This window comes from Triplophysa dalaica, chromosome 22 (assembly GCF_015846415.1).
Source record: "Triplophysa dalaica isolate WHDGS20190420 chromosome 22, ASM1584641v1, whole genome shotgun sequence".
In the NCBI taxonomy this organism is placed as follows: domain Eukaryota; kingdom Metazoa; phylum Chordata; class Actinopteri; order Cypriniformes; family Nemacheilidae; genus Triplophysa; species Triplophysa dalaica.
In genome coordinates this window covers 19,391,282-19,413,277 of record NC_079563.1, presented here as the reverse complement: position 1 = coordinate 19,413,277, position 21,996 = coordinate 19,391,282, and the positions used below count along the sequence as shown (strand labels likewise).

The 21,996-nt window shown below is 36.6% G+C and overlaps 3 protein-coding genes across 4 annotated transcripts; 2 read left to right on the top strand and 1 right to left on the bottom strand.

Moving 5' to 3' along the window:
- Positions 1-5,183: 5,183 nt before the first annotated feature.
- zgc:113625 (uncharacterized protein LOC553227 homolog) lies at positions 5,184-5,972 on the bottom strand. The gene has a single exon (XM_056736083.1). It carries the CDS (start codon positions 5,970-5,972, stop codon positions 5,184-5,186), a length of 789 nt encoding a protein of 262 aa, XP_056592061.1.
- A 6,000-nt stretch (positions 5,973-11,972) lies between these two features.
- LOC130411466 (GTPase IMAP family member 2-like) lies at positions 11,973-12,926 on the top strand. Its single transcript, XM_056736082.1, has 3 exons — positions 11,973-12,043; positions 12,117-12,184; positions 12,265-12,926. Exons 1-3 carry the CDS (start codon positions 11,985-11,987, stop codon positions 12,924-12,926), a joined length of 789 nt encoding a protein of 262 aa, XP_056592060.1. The 5' UTR covers positions 11,973-11,984.
- A 1,878-nt stretch (positions 12,927-14,804) lies between these two features.
- On the top strand, positions 14,805-21,993 carry LOC130412133 (GTPase IMAP family member 8). Of its 2 annotated transcripts, none has more exons than XM_056737282.1 (8): positions 14,805-14,891; positions 15,458-15,992; positions 16,107-16,156; positions 17,603-18,179; positions 18,317-18,378; positions 19,233-19,758; positions 19,852-19,946; positions 20,039-21,993. In XM_056737282.1, the coding sequence occupies exons 1-8, from the start codon at positions 14,882-14,884 to the stop codon at positions 20,746-20,748; spliced, it is 2,565 nt and encodes an 854-aa protein (XP_056593260.1). In that variant the 5' UTR covers positions 14,805-14,881; the 3' UTR covers positions 20,749-21,993. The 2 variants fall into 2 exon arrangements, with proteins under 2 accessions (XP_056593260.1, XP_056593258.1); XM_056737280.1 differs by having other exon boundaries at positions 20,024-21,993.
- The last annotated feature ends 3 nt before the right edge of the window (positions 21,994-21,996 follow it).

Here is a 21,996-nt window from a genome sequence, read left to right as displayed (position 1 = left end):
GTGACAAGGTCTGCCTTTGGTTCTGGTTTGGAAGTTTAAGGGCTTATTTGCTGATAACTTATTTGCTGTTTTGTATCCTTGCTTTTGATGAGCGTCGAGTGGGAGTGGAAGCACAGATTATGTATAATATTTTACAGCAATATTTCAATTACATTTCCAATCTCACCCATCACAATTTAGATTAACAGCAATAACATTTTATTATTTAACCTTTTAAAACGAAATGATCTTTAAATAAAATAATGCAAGATGTTATTGTTAAAATGTATGTATTAATATTGAATACTGTATACTTTGAGTTAGGTTTATTAAAACATCTCCAAATATAAAGTTAAAGTTTCCAACACTTAAAGGAAGTTAATAGTGAAGTATTATAACTGTAGAACAAATGCATATTTGCACTCTTGTCCACTTCTTATGCAATATTTGATGCGTTTGGTCAAGGATAGTTGTGTCCTAATGGTCAGAGAGCCAGATTTAAAACTCAAAGGTTACAAGTTCTAATCTAATCTAATTCTAATTTAAAAGGGATATATTACATGAGATGTTGCAAGTGAAACTGAAGGCCTAACGTTTCATTCTGTCTCAGCAGACCTTCATCCTCTTATGCAAATTAATTATCATACAGTATATAGTTATTGTGTACTGAAGTGTTAAACAGTACTTTTTTTCTGTCAACTGAAGCAGTTTCTACAAGTCTCCATTAATATGAGGACATCAGCAACTGTTCAAAATAAAGCAGATTCAATCCATGGTCAGTTTTCACGAAACCAAATAAAAGTATTTTTTTAAAGGAACAAATTAGAGGTTCAACAAACAGCCTACACAGCAATACAGCAATACAATTAAATACATGTAAAATAACCTGGTAGAAAACTATACACATGGTAAAATAATGGTTACAAACATCTCAAAAAATCTAACAGAGATATCCATATATACAGTATACATATATATTTTAAATGTCCAAGTAGAAAATAGCAGCTTACATTTATCTAAACTATATTTATATTTAATAGTTTATAGTTTTAGAAACCGATGAATTCAATTACACAATATTTATGATTTTTTAACTAAGCACTCCAGATTGAAATCTTTTGAGAAACCCCCCTGATTTAAAACGTTGTTTTACAGTGAAAACCTTAAAGCTTCTTAAGTTCTCCATAGTGACTCGTAGAATCTGTGATCCATTGATCGTGGGTGCTTCTCAATTCTAATTTGTGAATCCTCGTTTCCTTTCCTCGTATCGAGTCCTTGCATCTTAGCTCCGCCCCTTCAGGATGCGAGTGAAGGGAACAAGGATAAGAAGCAATGACTGAGGGATTAAAAGAAGTGAAATGACATATCCTCGCTCCCTTTAGCGTCACTTCAAAGCGTCGTCAATTAATGATTACTGTACACATTACACATTGAAAATATAAAGAATAAAGTTAAATACATACTTTAGGCAGATTTAATATATCCGCTACAATGAAATAAATTGCAAACATACTAAAAAATGGTCACAAATGTGTGTCAAATATATGTTTTACATAAATATTAATAAATATAATAACTATATGAATATTAACTATATCGTTTGAAATAGGTATATGTTTACAAAAAAGCATATTTTTATCTCATCCTCTCAGTGCAATAAGGGCATTGAGATGTGCTTAAAGATGGCTGTGCTCGATCAATTTCAAGGATGGAGGATGAAGGAGCGAGGAATGAGGAGGCATATTGAGATGCACCCAATGTCTTCATGATGTTCCTGTGAGCGAGCGATAACTCTGGGTATCATTTGAGAGGTTGATTAAACTTTCCCTTCAAACGTGTTCTGGAACCAACAAACCTCGAGTAAGCAAGGTTTGGTTCATCAGTTTAGGGTTTAGCTGACGGTAAATTAACCTGCTTTCTGGAATACCCTCCTGATCCCATCCCAAACCCCCAAATATAGATCAAAACAACACAAGTCCTCATCTGCCGCCAATGTTTATTGTTTCATTGACATTTATATTTGCTTTATATTAGGGATGCACCGTTCGGGCTGATAATAAGCTCATGTACTACTCATAGTCGTAAAAATACACTAATACCAAAGACTGGTACCTCATGTGACATAACTGACAGAACTGACTGAAATTTATGCTTTGAAAGTTTGAGCTGGTGTTGTGTGTTATTATGCAGCTGGACAATTCTGTGAAAATGTCAACCTCACTACAAAAAAAGTTTTTACCAGCGGTTTTTACTCTGGTAACAGCACAGATTTTAACATTTGACTCTCTTCAAATTTGAAAAGCATTCGTTTTATTTTTAGTGCATGATTCTTCATAGTCAGGTAAGAGCCATATTCAGGATTGTCACATCCATAACACTATATATTCCTCATAAATGGACACATGAAAATGAATATAAAGTAACTATTTGATATTCTATAAAGAGGCATCACTTCTCCATTCATTGGGTATTATTGCTTCAGGATTGTGCATTTTATTCAGAAGTATATCGTCTCCCAAAAACCTTGTCCTTTTTTTGTCACATCCATAACACATGTTCTCATTTACATGTATGCATTTGGCAGACGCTTTTATTGAAAGCGACTTACATTGCTTTATCCTATACATTTTACATAGGTATTTGCAATCCCCTGGGATCAAACCCACAACCTTGCGTTGTTAACACAATGCTCTTACCACTGAGCTACAGGAAAGCGTTTAGTTCCCTTTTTTTGAATATCATTTTTTTCATAGACTGACATTTATTTAATGTTTAGACTCTATCAAAATGGATTCAGTAAAATATAAAGAGTTACAAATTTATTCTCTGAGCATTTTTATGTCACGTCCATAACGCAAAATGTCAAGTGCTGGAATTGCCAAGCAATTCTTTTTTTGTTAGTCTCAATGGTTTGTGCTTGAAAAATTGCACTGGTGCTAAATGTGTGCGCACTAAATACAGGGCTAACGGCACTGACACGTTGCAACACAATCTAGTGGGAATTTGTAACTATTTTACCAGGTGGCTCATTCGTGTTCATTTAACTTCAAATTACTAGTCGTGTAAGGGAGATTTAAAACTTACAATTAGTTTTAAAATGTTGGTAAACAAGAAAGACGTAACGACCGAAACAAATGACACAGTCAAGATGGTTGTGTACAGTGTTCACTGTAATAAAAAAAATGAGACCGAAATTGAACTCGAGAGAAATTCAGAGAGAGAAACAGGAAGACGACAAAGATGATTGTCATTTACAAGTAGGCTAGATGTAGCTGATAGTAATGAGATCATGGATGCACAACTCTTTGAAGTCAAATGCTTTTAATTGAAAGTAACTCTCTAAACAATATTACAATTAAAATAAGAAGTTTCACCTACATTTATTTATTGAGCAGTTTAAATGATTCAGCATGTGACTTAGAAATGATGAAACATCACAAGCAATTGATGTGAACTTCAGTACACAATGCAGAGTTTAGAGTAAAATCATGTGTGACCAAGACGTACTTTGTACACAACTGACAGAGATTAACCGGACTTTAACTATTGCTATTAATGACAGGCAATGACAATGGTTTTGATATTTTACCACATAGTATTTTGGTATTGAAGTAAAATATATATTTCAATCAAACAATGACAATTAAAGTGAAATGCAACTCTTAAATTAAAGAGAACAAATATTTTATTCCCCATATTTCCATTTCAAAGTTTATGCTAGACTACGTTGGCCCTCAAGTGAGAAAATTTGGGAATCGCTGCCATATGACATTTACTAAAAGTTACCCAAGCACATCCTATCATATTTTCTTTATAACTCAACTCAACTTTATTTACATAGCGCTTTTTACAATTTTCATTGTTAACCAAAGACATTGACCCCAAAACAGTCACAGTTCCTCATGGATATGGATCTGGGACCCTATTCTTAAAGCTTCTAAGGATCCTCTCAGAAAGCTCTTAATTTAGATTCAAATCTTCCATGTAGGAGTCTTAGCTTAAAAAGCAATTGAGGACCAATCTGAGAGCAACATTGAGTGAAGAAAAGACAAAAACTTTGATCTTAATGAGGAGGCGGGGCTGAGCTCGTTGCCTTGTACTACACAGTCTTTTGGGTTGCCCGAGAATAAATATTTTTTTTATAAGGATGGGTCTTAAAGGTGTGATTTTTCCCGTTTTACCGCACATTGTGTGTATGTACTGTATATTTACATTTATGTATACGCTATCATCCAAAGGCAACTAACATTGCTTTGTTTTACACATTTGTTTCTGACTATATTTAATCGCCTGGGATTGAACCCATGACCTTGGCATTGCTAGTGCCATCATGTGATCACTTTACATACAGAATATTAAGACCGAAGCAAATCATCTCTGCTGCCTAGTTTACATTTTGTCCAGTTACCGAATATGTTAATGTACTGTTGAGATTACTTCTATTTCTGGAGTTATGTCGAGATCTCTAATGCCTCGTTTCCACTGAGCAGTACCGTTGGGTACAGTACAGTATGGTCGATTCGTTACGGGTAAACATTATCAGGCTTTGTGTTTCCACTGACATCAGGTAGGTTGGGTGTATGCCGGAAGATAGCGATCGACGTCATTCTCACGCAATTAAGCAATCTTTGAACGAAAAATGGCGCTTCCTGTGTTGTCGTTTCCCCAAAGAGTATACTGTAGATACTCCGAGGCGCCACTCTGGTGCTTTTTTGAGAGAAAACAGCGCGGCTGCCATTTTGAGGCGAAAATGCTTGATGTGTGACAAGGTATCTAGCGAGCCAAGGCTTTTGTTGTCATGTTTTATCATCATTCAGGTTGAATTTCAGCTATAACGTTTTATTTTTTAAACAAAGCAGCTGATATTGCCATCGCCACAGCAGAAAGCAGAGTCGCTTGCACTCCAAAATGGTGGAAATGCAGGGCGCAGGTGTTGCAATTTCTCTGCTGCTAAAGAAACTCTAAAGCCTCTTAAAAGTCCTCCTCGATACTCCTAAAATTTTAGACCATAAGAGCTCTTTTAAGGGTTAAGGAGCTTTATGAATAACTTTTTCCTTTACAAGGATCTTTTCTGTCATTTTAAGGGGGAACACCTACGATTCAAAGAAATTTCTTAGAATTTTGTCACTAGGAGCAACTCATTGAAGTAAGATTTTTCATGAATGCTTTTTCCACATGATGAATTTTAAATGTAAAAAAAAAGATCATGACATCTGACCATCAAATGCCGAATTATAGTACATTTCCCCAAGCAATATTTTTTGGAAAAGAGCCATTTTTTTATCAAGGTCATCAAGGAAGCTAAATTCATACTCCAGAAGCTCTGCTATTTCTCTCACATGATTCTTTTGTTGAATGAGTTCTTCAGCTTCTTCATACATTTCCTGAGTAAAGCATTCTCCTCCATTGGCTGCCACCATCTCATCTATCTTGTCGATTAATATTTTCACCTGAGATCGATTTCTGATGTTAGTGTTGTCAAAAACAACATATCTACTCCCACAGCTCTGGATGACTCTACGGAGGTCTTCATGACCACTTCTCACATAGTCTTGTATTGACTGACCTCTGAGCTGATCTCCATGAGTGAAGACCAGTATCATGTACTTAGAAGCTTCTTCTCCAAAGAGCTCTTGAAGGGCTCGGACAGAATTTTTCTCCTCGGTTGTGAAACGGCCGATTTGTATCACCAGCAAAAACGTGTGAGGACCTGGTGCTGACACCTGAATGCATCTCACGATTTCTCTTTTGATGTGATCTTTTGATAGGCTGGTATCCAAAACTCCAGGGGTGTCTATCACATAAATGTCTCTTTTGTCGTAAACCTTTTCTTTTTTGCATTCACTGGTAATAGAGTTTGCAGAAGGGGCTGATTTAAACATTTCTTTTCCAAGAATGGTGTTTCCAACTGCGCTTTTCCCAACTCCAGTTTTTCCAATCATAACAATGCGGAGTGGCGTTTCTACAATATCAAACACAACACCATTTGACATTTTTTTATAAAAAAATAATTTGAAAAATTAGATTTTTTTGTTTATTTGAAATTTTTTTACTTTTTAGTTGAAAAATTAGTATTTTTTAGTTGAAAAATTAGTATTTTTAACATACTGTATAAAAATCATGTATTATTATTTTTTTATTTTTTGAATGTAAAAGTGAATTAAGCGATGAGATTGTGGTTGATCAGAGAGCGTGAAAGCAATCATTTAACTTACTTCTACTTGATAAAGAAATTTCCGCTGTAAGAAACAAAGCAAAATTTGAAAATGAAAGTTTACGAGTGAATCAAACAAAACGTTTATTTCATAAATAAATATGAACAAAATCATTTTTTCTGAATTACAGAATTACTGAACAAAACCGAGCTTTAACCAGGTTATTGCAAGTGTGTCTACACTATAAACAGCAGAATTTAAATTGAAATATTCAGAAGTAAATCATAATATTATTAACAGATTTTCTCAACAGAAACTTCATAGACAATAAATCATCTTAGCATTTGTCTTTGCTAAAGACACACACAAACACAAAAACACACACAAAGACACACTGAATTTAGGGATTTCAACATATTTTCTGCAACAACTGTTTTAGTTTAAAACCTTAAAAGCAGTCAGTTAACTCACTTTGTTCCATTGCTGAAGAATTGCAGCAGGGAAACAGACACTTTAGACACTTCGACATGCTGTCTTCCCCAACACGTCACCTCAACTGTATTATTCCATCTAGATGACTGCGCTATTCAACAAGCGTTCGTGTGTGCGCGCGTGTGTGTGTGTGTATAATCCACACCCCTGCAATATTTACTGCATGTGTGCTAAACTGGCTTTTACTTTCACTTGAGCACAAAGGCAGACAAATAATATCAGAAGTGTTGTAACATCAATCTATCTTGTAATCTCTCACTGAAACTTATACTGGAGTGATCTATAATATTTTCTTCACAATTAAATTACAATTAAAGATGTTGAACATTCTTAAACAAGACTATCAAATGCATTCCTTTCACAATTGTCCTTTTGATGTGTTCTCTTAATCTGTTATAACACTGCAACATGGTAAAAAACGAATTAGTTATTAAAAAGTTTACAAATTATCCCATGTATCAAACTACACACAACTAGAGATTTATAAACTGTTGGGGTAATCACACGTGTTGTGTTGGGTTAAGTTTTTTGTTTGAGTTGATTGTATAATTGAGTTTAGTTTAAATATATGACAAGACATTGAAACAGAAAAAGCTTAATACACACATAGAACTGAGGAGGAGCAATAATGCTTTTCAGCAAGAGTCTGCTTCTAAGACCGAATCAAATTGTCATGATTCCGCTATCATGTCATGTTTATTCTTGTTTTTGCAGCGGAGTCATGGCATAGCCTTTGGGGTTTTGAGTGAGAAGGACATATTGGCTGGCCATGTGCTTTCTCATGTCTCGTCTGTGTTTCCCGCCATCTTGTTTCCTTGTTAACTTTCCCTGAGTGTTTAATCCCTGTCACCTGGTCCCTATTAATTATCCTTTGTCTGTTTCCCCTTTAAATAGTCCTCATGTTTCATTATCCTGTGCTTGTTCGTTTTGTACTGTGCCTCAGTCTTGTCGTTCCTTTCCTGTAAAACAGTATTTGGACCTTACATTGTCTGTTTTAGTGTGACGTTGTGTCGAGCTTTGTTTTAGTTGTCATTATAGTATTATTTAGCCCTGTCCTTGTTTCCCCCTCGTGGGTGTTTGTTTTGATTCTGTTTGTGTCCGTCAATAAACCCGATTAAAACCCCTCCATCCATACCTGCCTGCACTTGGGTTCTTCCACCCTGCAATTCATAACACAAACGTTTACAAAGTACTGAACGTCTTTTTTGAGTCACCTTACCTTAAACTTAAGTCAGCCAAATGTCAGCAGATCTATATAAGTTTTATGATGGCGTCATGATGCTTTCGTGTGATAGTTTCTTATTGCTTTCAGCGCTATCGGGAAACAGTGCAGAATGATGTTTTAGGACTGTCTATTAAAGAGACAGTGATTCGTTTTAAAGATGTTTTTATCCGAAGCAATCTGATGTGTTTTTTATTAGTTACGGTTTATCACTTTGTGTTGCCTGGCATTTACCACATATTCCATTTTATATTCTTGATACACTAACAAGTCACTTATTAACGCTGACACACCATAGACAAAGTACAGATTCACAAGGAAGTTTTTTTATTATGTTGTCGTCTTTTATTGTGTTAGTTAGCTGTATGTTTTGCAGTTTGACTGCTTTTAATTAGGATGCAAAATAAACATACATGATTTTTGACAAAAGGATCTCATTTTGGATCCAGGTCACAGTAATACACTGCAACAGAACTGTATTGTTTAGTGCCACAGGTTTAAGATGAAATTAATTAAATTGAGTTAAATTATAAAAATGAACTGTGGGGAAAAAGATGCTTTGTACTTGAGCTGTTGTTGCTAACAATAACTGTAATGAGGAAATAAAGATTAAGCTTATCTTTTATGTATCTCATATTAAAGTCCGGGTGATAGTTTCTTTATAATTTAGATTGAAATCTCAAGGATCAGGTCAATTCAAATCAACGCTTGTGTGCCAATGTCCGCTTCAAATATTTATTGAGATATTCTGCTTTTGTCTAGGAACGTTGTTCGTACGTTAGTTTCCAGACCTGATTATTACATTTAATGGCAAAGAATGTTTTAACACACCATTATTGAACACTTCGAAAACCACCATGAGAGAATAAATCTCATCTTAAGTGAAAAAGGGTGCGAATAAAAAAGCTGTTATGATTGAACATTTCTCATATTTTTACCTTCAGTCATTACTAAAGTGTGTGAAGTGGTGGTCCAATAAGCATGAAGATTATTATGTTGATTTTCCTTGTGCGAACATCTGTTATTGCCAATAAAATAAATAAATAAAATAACAAGATTAACAAAAGAAGAGTTTTTCTTGCCTGCTGTTTTATATTGAAAATGGACAAATCCAGTGGAGGATCCATTGAACCTACACTCTATAAAGGGATTTGTTGTCTCAACAACCATGTTGTATTACGTTAAGCAGCTTCTACTAAAGAAATACAAATTTATGACATTTTCTGCTTAACTTAAAATACTTTGTTCATGCAACTCCAAAATATAAATGACAAGAAAATCGCAGGAATATGCATAAAGTAAATAGAAAATTTGTAGAAGTGCAAACTACAGTTAAAATTAAGTAAACATAACATACATTTCCGGAGTAATGAATCTAATATAACCAGTATAAATGCTGTGAGGAATACCCAGAAGCCCTTGTGCCTGAACAATTTGATTATTCATGCTTTTTTCAAATAATAAGTACTTTTGGGGCATTTATATAACTGTTAATAAGGTGTATTAAGAGATTTAAGTTGTATTTAGTAATATTGATGTTGTTTTGTTTTGTAGGTGATCTGTGTTTGCTTTGGTAAGCGTATACCTTGCTAAATCTTATTGCTGCCTCAGTTTCATGAAGACGCACATCAATGCAGTATGTTGTGTGCTTCTGTTTAGAATCATTCAATGACTGACATCAAAGCAGTCATCAATTACTTAAATACTATTTGTTATAATAATATACTTCACTATGCTATATGAACATGAGAATAAATTGATTAAAGATTTAAGTACAGCCTACATGAGCACTGCAAGTTGATTGAATTCGTGCTACATCATTTATTAAGTAAACGTCAAGTGAACTCGTGCAATTGTGTAAACGCAAAAACAAAGATTTTCTTGCTATTTTGACTTAAAATCTCTTCAAGTTGAATTTACTTAAAAACCATGATGCCAAAATGGTGCACGTATATTTTGAGTCAACACACAATGTTTTACCGTGTAGCAACAATGAAGACAAACAGAGCAGTAATCATTTGACCAAGCCCATTTTCTCCTGCACTTAAGACACATTGATTTTCACTTTCATTACTCAGGATCTGTCCTGTCCAAAGGGCTGGAGAAACGTGAAATCTATTTTTGTGTGATCTTCAATCATTTGTGAAACTGGAATTCAACATGTCACAACGTAAGTGTTATGTGATTTTATGTTTTTTCTTTCTTTGCTTAGTTTAGATTACACAATGGATTCCAATATAAAGTTGTTGTAACCGTAAAAACATACTAATACCGCATTGTCATGTTTGTCAGACGTAAACTGTTAGCATCACAAGTGAATTAATTACATTTTTGGTATAGGGAAGGACGTAAAAGTCCAGCCAGCTCATATAGACATCAGTCTGGTGCTGCTGGGATTGAAAAACAACAAATGTATGATAGGAAACGCAATTCTTCAGGAAAATTGGTTTGGTGCTGTAAAAGAAAGGCACAGAAAGGTAAAACAAGTAGAAGATCGGTCGATCTGTGTTATCAACACTCCAGATAATCTCTGCTGTCCGATCCCATCATATCCAGAGCCACGTGTGTTTCTCCTGGTGCTAGAAGATAACAAGATCTCGCAAGAAGAAATGAAGACACTCGACTACCTGAAAGAGAGATTTGGAGAGAAAATGGTTGACAATACAATCGTTGTACTGGTCAGAGGTGAAGAGGAACATTCTGAAGAGCCATATGAGCGAGCGGATGAGAGACTGAAAAAAGTTCTGGACGAGTGTGGAAAGAGAATTTGTGTTTATAAGAAGAATCAAGACATGAAAGAATCTGAGCTGGTGAAAGAGTTAATGGAGATGTGGGACAAAAGGGAACCAAACTCTGCATCTGAAGAGCAGTAAGACATGTTAAACGCACACATACACAACTTTATATCAGCAGACGTGTAACTGTGTTGTGAAATTGACGAACACAAGACTTTGACCTCTAGTGTTTTCTCTTTTGTAAAACTAAACCTGTCATTTAATTCCTGTAGCGTGTACGAGGACGTTGATGACCTTGGACTAATGAAGATGAAGAAGAGAGATGAGAGCAACGGTATTTGTGATACAGTTTGTCCTTAATATATTATATAGCTAATATGCAATTAAATTAAATATTTTGTTCAAATAACAAGAATCGTCTGCAATATATTTAACTGACGCTAGCTGCTGTATGTGCGTGCGAGAGAGAGAGAGAGAGAGAGAGAGAGAGAGAGAATACTTGACCGCAAAATGCGAAAAAAGAATAAAACTGACCTTCTCTCTTTCTCTCAACAGTTGTTGTTCTTGCTTTTGTTGAAACTAGTAACTTGTATTAGCGCCTTATGCTCCTGTATGACATATCGCTTTATTGCTCCTCTGTAGAACTCTCTGTAAGTCGCTTTGGATAAGAGGACTAAATGTACACATAATGTCATTTATGTTATTAGAATACATATTTATATTTAATTTGTCCAAAAACCTGTCAAAATGGTTTACTGAATCCGGCTTCCATGTGTTATTAGTTTTGAGTGGTTGTTATCTGGGAATAATGAGCCTGCAAATGTCGACCGGCCAATCAGAATCAAGCATTCCAACGAGCCGTGTATTAAAATAATATAAAGCAGAAGGTTTTATGCAGTTAACATTATTTGATTCCTCACAGGAAGTGACATCACATTGGTGTTGCTGGGAAAGAACAACGACGACAAGTGTCTGATAGGAAACATCATTCTTGGGGAAAAGCAATTCAAGTCAGATAGTGCCGCCCTCGAGACCAATATGGGAGAAGTTGCAGATCAGAGCGTCTTGATTATCAAAACTCCAGACTCGTTCGACTCAGATGCAAAATCACACATGATTAAGGAGATGAAGCCGTCATACACGGGTCCTCGTGCATTCCTTTTTCTACTAGAAGAAGACGAGGTGTCTCCAGAAGAAATGACAATGATAAATCAACTAAAGAAGAGGTTTGGAGATGAAATGGTTAAAACAACAATTGTGTTTGTTAACAGTGAAAAACTCTCTTCACATTCGCTGGACAAATTTAAAGTGAACTTCACTAAAGATCTTCTAGAGGAATGTGGAAACCGTGTTTGCAAATACAACAGACATGTAAGACATTATAAATTAGTTAAAGAACTGATGAAATACACAACGGAAATCTTCCAAAGGGAGCAGGCTTCAAAACATGCTGGAGAAAGGTGAGAGGTCTGTAGTTATGACTAGGTACGATGTTAATATGGATGTATAAACAATCAATGTTTTTGTGTGTAGTAGGACAAATGAAATCATGTCACCTCCAAATACTCCACTGGGGCCAATTCCACCGCCAAAAACATCAGGTAATAAGTTTGTTTTTAAAGTTTCATCAAAAGATGTTACATTCAGTCATCATGATTTCTGAGAATATTCTGCTAATCAGTTTTTAAGGAGCGTCCACTGGCAGCTATGACCATTGTGTTGCTAGGACAGACAGGAAGTGGGAAGAGCGCTACTGGAAACACCATCCTGGGAGAGCGACGTTTTGAATCTCACGCCAGTTCTGTGCCGGTAACACAGGTGTGCCAGAAAGAAGAAGTAACAGTCTGTGGAGAAAAGATCAGAGTCGTGGACACCCCAGATTTCTTTAGTGAAGATCTTAAAAACCAAGAGGAACAGCTGAGATCATGTAAAGATCTCATTCAGCACGGGCCTGTTGTGTATTTACTGGTGATGGAGCTCGGCCGTTTCACAGATGGAGAGAGAGAGGTTCTGCCACGCTTGAAGAAAGAGTTTGGTGAGGACATGACCACAAAAACTGTGATTCTCTTCACCAATAAAGAGAAACTGAAAGGCAAGACTTTGACAGATTACATCAATGAAACCGATGAAGAACTTCAGAAAATTATTCAAACATGTCACTCAAGATGTTGTGCATTTAAAAACAACAAGAAAAGCAGTCATCAGGTGAAGGAGCTCATGGACGTCATTTTCAGTAGACAGACCGAAAGAAACATGCCGATAGAGAAATCCTCACTGCCTAAGAAACAAATCAACCCCTTATCAAGTTTAAAGATGGCAAATATTGCAAAATTTCGTAAATAAGACAATAACTGTGTGGATCTCTGTCTAGCAAAGATGTCTAATTGTTGAATCCTTTTCTTATTTCATATATATATGTATTTGAAATGTGTATTTACAGTGAATGATGATGTTGCCATTAATTTAAGACTGGAATGAAATGCAAAGAACCTGTACACAAGTAGATTTTACAAATGATGTGACTGTCTAAATAAAAATATCCGTGGTTTAAAAAGTATGGCACTTTTTCATAACTTACAACACAAGGTATCGTCATCAGCACAGGACATATGGCAAAAATATTTGGAAATACTAATGTCTTCTAGTTCTAATACACAAATACACTGACTAAAATTATAAACTAAACACTTTTGTTTTTCCCCCCATTTTTCATGAGCTGAACTTGTTCTATGTACACATTAGGCTTATTTTTCTTAAATATTGCTCACAAGTCTGTCTGAATCTGTGTTAGTGAGCGCTTCACCTATGCCGAGATAATCCAGTCACCTCACAGGTGTGACATATCAAGATGCTGATTAGACGAAATGATTATTGCACAGGTGTGGTTTAGGCTGGCCACAATAAAAGGCCGCTCTAAAATGTGCAATTTTACTGTATTAGGGGGCCGGATGACCAGTCAATATCTGGTGTGACCACCATTTGCCTCATGCAGTCCAACACGTCTCCTTCACATAGAGTTGATGAGGTTGATGATTGTGGCCTGTGGAATGTTGGTCAGTGGAACACAGTGACTAACACAGATTTAGACAGATTTTTTTTTTTTAAATAGGCCTTTTGTGCACATAGAAAAAGGCTTGAGATCTTTGAGTTCAGCTCATGAAAAAGTTTTGAGTTTATAATTTTGGTCAGTGTGTGTATGGATATCTTTGAGATTTTTGATCAACATCATTACAGATGCTTATTGCCAGACATGCCTGAGCACGTCCGCCCTTGTCTGTTCTCTAGAGCAAAACCGTCATGACCGTCATGCCACAAGAGTCTCCAGCCGTCGTGGGCATCAGTCCAGAGCTTACAGTCATCGTAATTCCTGGTCCTGAAGGATCTCATTCCTGAGGTCCTGTCACCAGAGTCTGCTCTGTCAGTTGTGGCTGCAGCCTTGCGGTGTGTCTGGGCTGTGCACTGCTCTTCCTCTCCGGAGGCTGCCGGCAAATGAGCATTCACGCCCAGGCTTCCAGCTCTGCCTGCACCTCCATGTGTTCCAGCCTTACCTGCCACATCCGAGGCTTCCAGCTCTTCCTCTTCTCCACACCCCCTGTCCCGCCTCCGATCCATTACCCTAATGATTTTTTTTTGCTTTTGTATTTTGGTTTGTGTTTTTGGGGGTCAGGAGGCGCCATTAAAGGGGGTATGTAACGTTGGTTTTGGTTTGTCTTTTTGTTTCATGGTTATTGTAGTTCTTCCATGTCGTCTTGTTATCCTTGATTCTCTTGCCTGACGTGTTTTGTTCTGATGGGTTTATTGTTTCATTGTCATCAGGATTGCCTTGTTAGAGGCTGGACTAGAAATGATTGATGTGGTGTCTATTTCAGAGGTTCATACAAAACATTTGGTTCAATTGAAAAAAATGTAGTTAATAGATAACATTTAGTTGGAGAGGTCTTACATTTTAACAGTGCGTTTTCTGTGGCCCCTCAAAGTGATCTTTATCAAAGCCATTATATGATTATGAATAGACAAGAATATGGCTTACACAAATTGTTTTAAGTAGATAAGTAAATAAATCCAAAGAAAGATTCACTGAACATCCAATAAAATCTTTAATAAAGATAAACAGTTGTTAGCACACTACAAGTGACTTTACGTGTTTGACGAGATATGGCCAAGCCCACTTTCTCCTGCACTTAAGATAATGTGATTTTCACTTTCATTTACTTGCCATCTGTCCTGTCTACAGTGCTGGAGAAACCTGGAAGGATTTTTTTCATGTTCATTAATTATTTGAGAAACTGGAACTCAACATGTCACAATGTAAGTTTTATGTTATTCTATTTTTTACTCTTTCAGTTTACTTGTATATTACAGAAACATTTGCATTTTGCAAAGATAAATTCTTTCAGAACCAATTTTCTCTCTCGTTCTCTCTCGCTCTCTCTTGCTCTCGCTCTCATTCTGCTCTCTCTCTCTCTCTCTCTCTCGCTCTCGCTCGTTCTCTCTCGTTCTCTCTCGTTCTCTCTCGTTCTCTCTCGTTCTCTCTCCTTCTCTCTCCTTCTCTCTCTCTCTCATTCTCTCTCTCTCATTCTCTCTCTCTCTCTCTCTCATTCTCTTTCTCTCTCTCTCTCTCTCTCTCTCATTCTCTTTCTCTCTCTCTCTCTCTCTCTCTCATTCTCTCTCTCTCTCTCTCTCTCTCATTCTCTTTCTCTCTCTCTCATTCTCTCTCTCTCTCTCTCTCTCTCTCTCTCTCTCTCTATCTCTCTCTCTATTTCTCTCTCTCGCGTGCACGAACACAGAGTCAATGGAGATTCTTTGTCAGTTCAGATATATTTTTGTCAAGTTCTGTTTCAATCGGTAAATTGTTCTTTTGATCTTTGTTCCAGTGGAGGGTGCAAAGGTGCAGCAGTCTCATAAACCCATCACTACGGTGCTGCTGGGAACAAACAGCAGTAACAAGTGTCTGATTGGTAACGCTATCCTCCGGCAACACTGCTTTCTTGCTGGACCACAAATGATTAAATCATTAGATAACACATCCGTCCGTATTATCAACACTCCAGATAATCTCTCAGAACAAGAAGCTACCAGTAAAGAAGAGCTGAACCCATCATATCCAGGTCCACGTTTATTTCTCCTGGTGCTAGAAGATAACAAGATCTCACAAGAAGAAATGAAGATACTCGACTACCTGAAAGAGAGATTTGGAAAGAACATTTTGGAAAACATAATCATTGTGAAGGTTAGCGGCGAAGAGGAAAGTTCTGAAGGTTCTGACACAAAGGTTCTGAATGAGTGTGGGGGGAAAATTTCTGTTTGTAAGAATCAAGACGTAAAAGAATCTGATCTGATGGAGCAACTGATTGAGAAATGGGACAAAATACAGAAGCGGCTTCGTAAAGCAAGCATCTGTGTAGAACAGTAAGACACACACACAACTCTAGACAAGACACTTCACTGTGTTGTAAACTTGAAATGTTACCTGAAATCTCGTTCTGTCTTTTGTTAACATGTAATGTCATTTTATTCTATTAGCACATATGAGGATCTTGATGCCATTAAGCAGAAAGAGTCGACAGATAAAGGTACATTTTATAGATGATTCCCTTCCTCTGTCTACAGAATGTGACATCAGCAGCATGTTGATCATTCTTTCTTAAGAGCTAGTTAGGTTAGCATACTGAAGCTTACATGACCTCAACACTCACCTTGTTATACAACATTCTAGATGACATTAACCAATTCAAGTTCAGGTATATTCACAAAAGGGATAAAAAAATGTTTTCCATGCAACCACACAGGTGTGTTTTCTTTGGGCTAATAGTGTTTTGAATTAAAAGAATGTAAAATATAAAGTTCTTCTTGGCTTTTCCTTGAGCTGCATTTTATGTGTCACTTTTATCAACATTGCTCCATTCTAACCTCATTGGTAATGGGAACCATCTGGGCTGCTAACACAAAGACTGCTGGTTTAATCCCAAACCAGGTCACCTGTGAACTGAAGTAAATTAATATGTTGTTTAAATGACAGTTATTGTAACTATGTCCTGCTGTATATTACATGGACTCTATTTTAATTACAAATAGATATACAATTGAAACTACTAACTTGCAGTACACATCCGCAAGGAATAGAGTGCTTGTAGATTATTTTTGATAACAAGCAAAAGAAACCAAGAAGAACAGTTTCTTGGTTTAACTCGTCTCTCAAATATTTTGAATTTAAACTGTTATTTAAACTACAGGACCAACTCGACAAATTGTTTTAAAAAAAAAATGCACTTAAAACAAATTCAACAAACCGTTTATTTAAAGGTATAGTGGTTGATTTGGAAAGGTGCTAATTTAAACCTGCTAGCAGTGAAATTATATTCCCACCCTCTATGCAGTCCAAAGCCACGCCTCCTCCAAACACATGAATGTATTCTTTTAATCCATGTTACGAATTACAAACTAGATCCATTTAATTCTTCTCAAAGCATGTAAATACCAAACCAAAGGAAAGAGAGCAACCCCGGTCTCGTCTTTCAGACACTTTGCCTGCCGGAGAGGTCTCCATTATGTGAAAACTGAACCTATGTTAATTCGAGTTTTCATCTTTCATGATCCAGACGTTTTTTCGTCAAGGTTTATCAAAAACTGACTTACGTTTTGTAGATCCACTAGATCCGCAGGAAAGTTTGATTGTTGCTGATTATCCGCCATTCTCCCTACATTGATGTCTGCGTGAACAGGGTGCGCAGTGGTATGCAAAATACGTTGAATGAAAATGTACACATGACCAGTCACAGTGTTCGGCCAGAACCTTGTGATTGGGCGAACGTCTTTTGGTTCTAAGCCCTTCAGCGGCAATATACAAGTATAAAAATATGATTTGACCGCTAAACTTTTTGATTCCTATCAGGATGTAGAGACATTCCCAACCATCATGACAAAAAAAATTCTGGACAGGATCCCCTATCCTGCCTTTAATACAATTTTTAAACCTAAACTCTTAGCATCACAAGTGAATTATTTCTATTTTTGGATAGGGGAGGACGCAAATGTCCAGCAGCCTCATAAAGACATTAGTCTGGTTTTGCTGGGATTGAACAAGAACAAATGTATGATCGGCAACGCAATTCTTCAAGAAGATTGGTTTGGTGCTGCAAGAGAAAAGCCCCAGAAGGTGAAACAAGTAGAAGATCGGTCGATCTGTGTTATCAACACTCCAGATAATCTCTGCTGGCCGATCCCTGCAAAACCAGATGAGCTGAACCCATCATATACAGAAGAGCTGAACCCATCATATCCAGAGCCACGCGTGTTTCTCCTGGTGCTAGAAGATAACAAGATCTCACAAGAAGAAATGAAGATACTCAACTTCCTGAAAAAGAGATTTGGAGTGAAAATGGTTGACAATACAATCGTTGTACTGGTCAGAGGTGAAGAGGAACATTCTGAAGAGCCATATGAGCGAGCGGATGAGAGACTGAAAAAAGTTCTGGACGAGTGTGGAAAGAGAATTTGTGTTTATAAGAAGAATCAAGACATGAAAGAATCAGAGCTGGTGAAAGAGTTAATGGAGATGTGGGACAAAAGGGAACCAAACTCTGCATCTGAAGAGCAGTAAGACATGTTAAACGCACACATACACAACTTTATATCAGCAGACGTGTAACTGTGTTGTGAAATTGACGAACACAAGACTTTGACCTCTAGTGTTTTCTCTTTTGTAAAACTAACCTGTCATTTAATTCCTGTAGCGTGTACGAGGACGTTGATGACCTTGGACTAATGAAGATGAAGCAGACAGATGAGAGCAACGGTATATGTGATACAGTTTGTCTCTCCTCTATTATGTAGACTATTATGACATCCAATTAGGATGCAATTATTTTTACATAATAAACATGTATATGTACTGTGCATATTCATTTTGTATTTATAAATACAAACACATAAACACAAATAAATATTTAGGAAATATTTACATGTATTTATTTAAAATTACCAATAATTGAAATTACATATAGATGTTTAATAATTTTTAGTTTTTCCTTAAATATTTTCAATTGTGTGTTTGTGTTAATAAATACAAAATCATTATGCATAGTACACAGCTATACATTATATTGTGTAAACAAAAACTTTTATTATGGATACGATTAATCGCATATTTAATATTTTGTTAGAAAGTCTTACAGGTTTGAAATGACAAGAGTAAACGACGGCAGAATCTTCATTTTGGGTGAAATATCCCTCTAAATTAAATTCTTAATATTTTTTTCAGAAAATAATACTTAAAGGGATAGTTCACCATAAATCTAAAATCTTTCATCATCCAAACCCGTATAAATGTATTTGTTCTGTTGAACACATAGTGAGATATTTTGAAGAATTTAGGAAAACAAACAGTTCTCGGGCACTTTTGACTACCATTCAATTTTCCTACTAGGGCAGTGAATGACGTCACAGAATTGAAATTACTGACATTCTTCCTAATATCTTTCTTTGTGTTCATCAGAATAAAGTAATATATACAGGTATGAAATGACATGAGGCTGAATAAATTATGACAGAATTTTCATTTTTGGGTAAACCGTCACTTATATCTAAACATATCTTAAGTCATTTGCTTATAAATGAGGTTGTGTGTTATATATATTTAATTTCTCTCAGGGGAAAATGCTCAGTCACCTGCACACATCACAGTGCTGTTGCTGGGAAAGAACAACGATCACAAGTGTCTGATAGGAAACATCATTCTCGAGGAAAAGCGATTCAAGTCAGAAGTCTGTGAGACAAATACAGGAAAAGTAGAAGATCAGAATGTGTTACTTATCAAAACTTCAAACTCTCTGAACTCAGACGAACACATGACTGAAGAGATGAAGCCGTCTTACACGGGTCCTCGTGTGTTCCTCTTGATACTGCAGGGACATGATGTGTCTCAAGATGAGTTTGAGATGTTTCTACATTTGAAGAAGTGCTTTGGAGAGCATGTAGGGGAAAATACCATTTTATTGGTTGACTGTGAAAAACCTTTACTGGACAAATCTAAGTCGCACTTCACTGAAAAGCTTCTGAGTAAGTGTGAAAACAAAGTGTGTTATTATAACAAAGACGAAACTAAACACAAACTGGTTGAAGAACTGATGAAATACACAACAATCATGCAGACGGCTCTAAAATCTGCTGGAGAACGGTAAGAGATCTATGACCAGGTATGATGTTAATTGTATAGACACATCACTTACAAAGCATCAATAAAGAATAATGTATTTTATGTTACTATTAGAACCAACACTGACAGTCTCAGAGGCCGACCTGTTAACTTCGGTGGGACAAATGAAAATAGTTCAATGTGCGAGGAACCAACACCAGACATGTCAGGTAAAAACTTCCTCAAGTACTTTTTAAGAACATACAGCATTAACATTTCTAGGGTCAAAAACATTCTGATTATCTAGGTCAAAAACAACCAGACGTGTTAGTTCATCAGGAGCTTCCAAGAACAGTTCATGAGGAGCATCAGACGCGGCACATGAGTACCTCCTCCATCAAGACCATTGTGTTGCTGGGACAGACAGGAAGTGGAAAGAGCGCTACAGGAAACACCATCCTTGGAAAGCCGTATTTTCAGTCTCACGCCAGTTCTGTGCCGGTAACACAGGTGTGCCAGAAAGAAGAAGTAACAGTCTGTGGAGAAAAGATCAGAGTCGTGGACACCCCAGATTTCTTTAGTGAAGATCTTAAAAACCAAGAGGAACAGCTGAGATCATGTAAAGATCTCATTCAGCACGGGCCTGTTGTGTATTTACTGGTGATGGAGCTCGGCCGTTTCACAGATGGAGAGAGAGAGGTTCTGCCACGCTTGAAGAAAGAGTTTGGTGAGGACATGACCACAAAAACTGTGATTCTCTTCACCAATAAAGAGAAACTGAAAGGCAAGACTTTGACAGATTACATCAATGAAACCGATGAAGAACTTCAGAAAATGATTCAAAACTGTCACTCAAGGTGTTGTGCATTTAACAACAACAAGAAAAGCAGTCATCAGGTGAAGGAGCTCATGGACCTCGCTTTGAGTACACAGACTGACAGAAATATGCTGTTAGAGAAATCCTCACATCATAAGAAACAAAAAAAAAACTTACATGAGCTTAAAAATGTCAAAGAGTGCAGAATTTTGTAAATAAGACAAAACATCTTGTTTGGATCTCTCAGAAAAAAAGTGGATCTCTGTCTAGCAAAGATGTCTCATCATGGAATCCTTTTCTTATTTCATGTATGTGTATTTGCAGATAATGATGATGATTTTGCAATGAATTTAATGGACTGCAAAAACATCTTGATTGTACAAAAGACCTGACTGTCTTAATAAAAAGATCCATATATCGCAATCTCACTTGATTATTGCAGTTGAATGAATAAGTCGCCCAAAAATGATATTCTGTCATCATTTAACATTCTTGTCATTTCAAACCTGTATGACTTTATTTCTTCTACAGAACATTAAACAGGATATTTGGAGTAATGCTGAAAATTTTCATAATACTTTCTATGGACATTCACAGTCCTTGATATGTACATCCAGCATTATGGTTACAGACCTCACGTGAGAAGAAAAATAAATGTGGTTGTCAATCCTAAATACTGACAGTTTGAACTGTGAACGTTGCCGAGGTCCAAATATTAACTAAACCTATAATAGACGCTTCAAATGTTTGACTTCAGACCTGCTCTGAGTGCAATCTGAATGTGATGTTCACATGAAAACTGTGACAATCGAGGTTCAGGAAGATCCAAAATGCATCTTTATTTAAAGGGGTATAATCCAAAATCGTAATCCACCAAAGGGGTCGAAACAGGCAGCTATCGAAATCACGTGACCAATGACGTCCAAAGCGTCGTTCACAGAAAAATTCACATGAAAGAAGCTTCGTTTCACACAGACCCACGTGACTGCTTCGTACTTTGTTCGACTTGATGACTGACTCTTGCGGTACTTTGATGTCATCCGCCAGTCGGATATTGCGGCGCCGCATAAAATCTTACGTAAACTTCCATATGAGTGGAGGGGCGTGGTTAAAACATGCCCAACATCGCTATGAAATATAAACTCGATTTTTTGGGGATTTCACATATTCAACTGGTATATTTCCAGGTACGAATTGAAACACAGCAGCTACGTCTCTTGAGGAATAAAGGTTAATTTTACAATGTTTTAACTGACCACAGCCTCGATGACGTATACAGCCATCACACTAGGACGCAGATCATACACATCCCAACTCTCGCACATTTCAGGTGGATTTTCTCTTCAACCTTTAATGTAAAATAAACATTTCTAATAAAGATTTGTTCATCGAGAATTTAAATATTTCCTCGTTTGACGCGTCACAGTAGTCCTTTGGCGCCCTCTAACGGCAAAGTTTGGAAT

Bases quoted from the DNA above. Each gene is read 5' to 3' on its own strand.
- zgc:113625 (XM_056736083.1), bottom strand. From the start codon at position 5,972: ATGTCAAATGGTGTTGTGTTTGATATTGTAGAAACGCCACTCCGCATT.
- LOC130411466 (XM_056736082.1), top strand. From the start codon at position 11,985: ATGAAATACACAACGGAAATCTTCCAAAGGGAGCAGGCTTCAAAACAT. The intron at 12,044-12,116 runs GTGAGAGGTCTG...TTTTGTGTGTAG, and splicing joins TCAAAACATGCTGGAGAAAG to TAGGACAAATGAAATCATGT. The intron at 12,185-12,264 runs GTAATAAGTTTG...TCTGCTAATCAG, and splicing joins TCCACCGCCAAAAACATCAG to TTTTTAAGGAGCGTCCACTG.
- LOC130412133 (XM_056737280.1), top strand. The intron at 16,157-17,602 runs GTACATTTTATA...ATTTTTGGATAG, and splicing joins GAAAGAGTCGACAGATAAAG to GGGAGGACGCAAATGTCCAG. The intron at 19,947-20,023 runs GTAAAAACTTCC...CTGATTATCTAG, and splicing joins ACCAACACCAGACATGTCAG to GTCAAAAACAACCAGACGTG.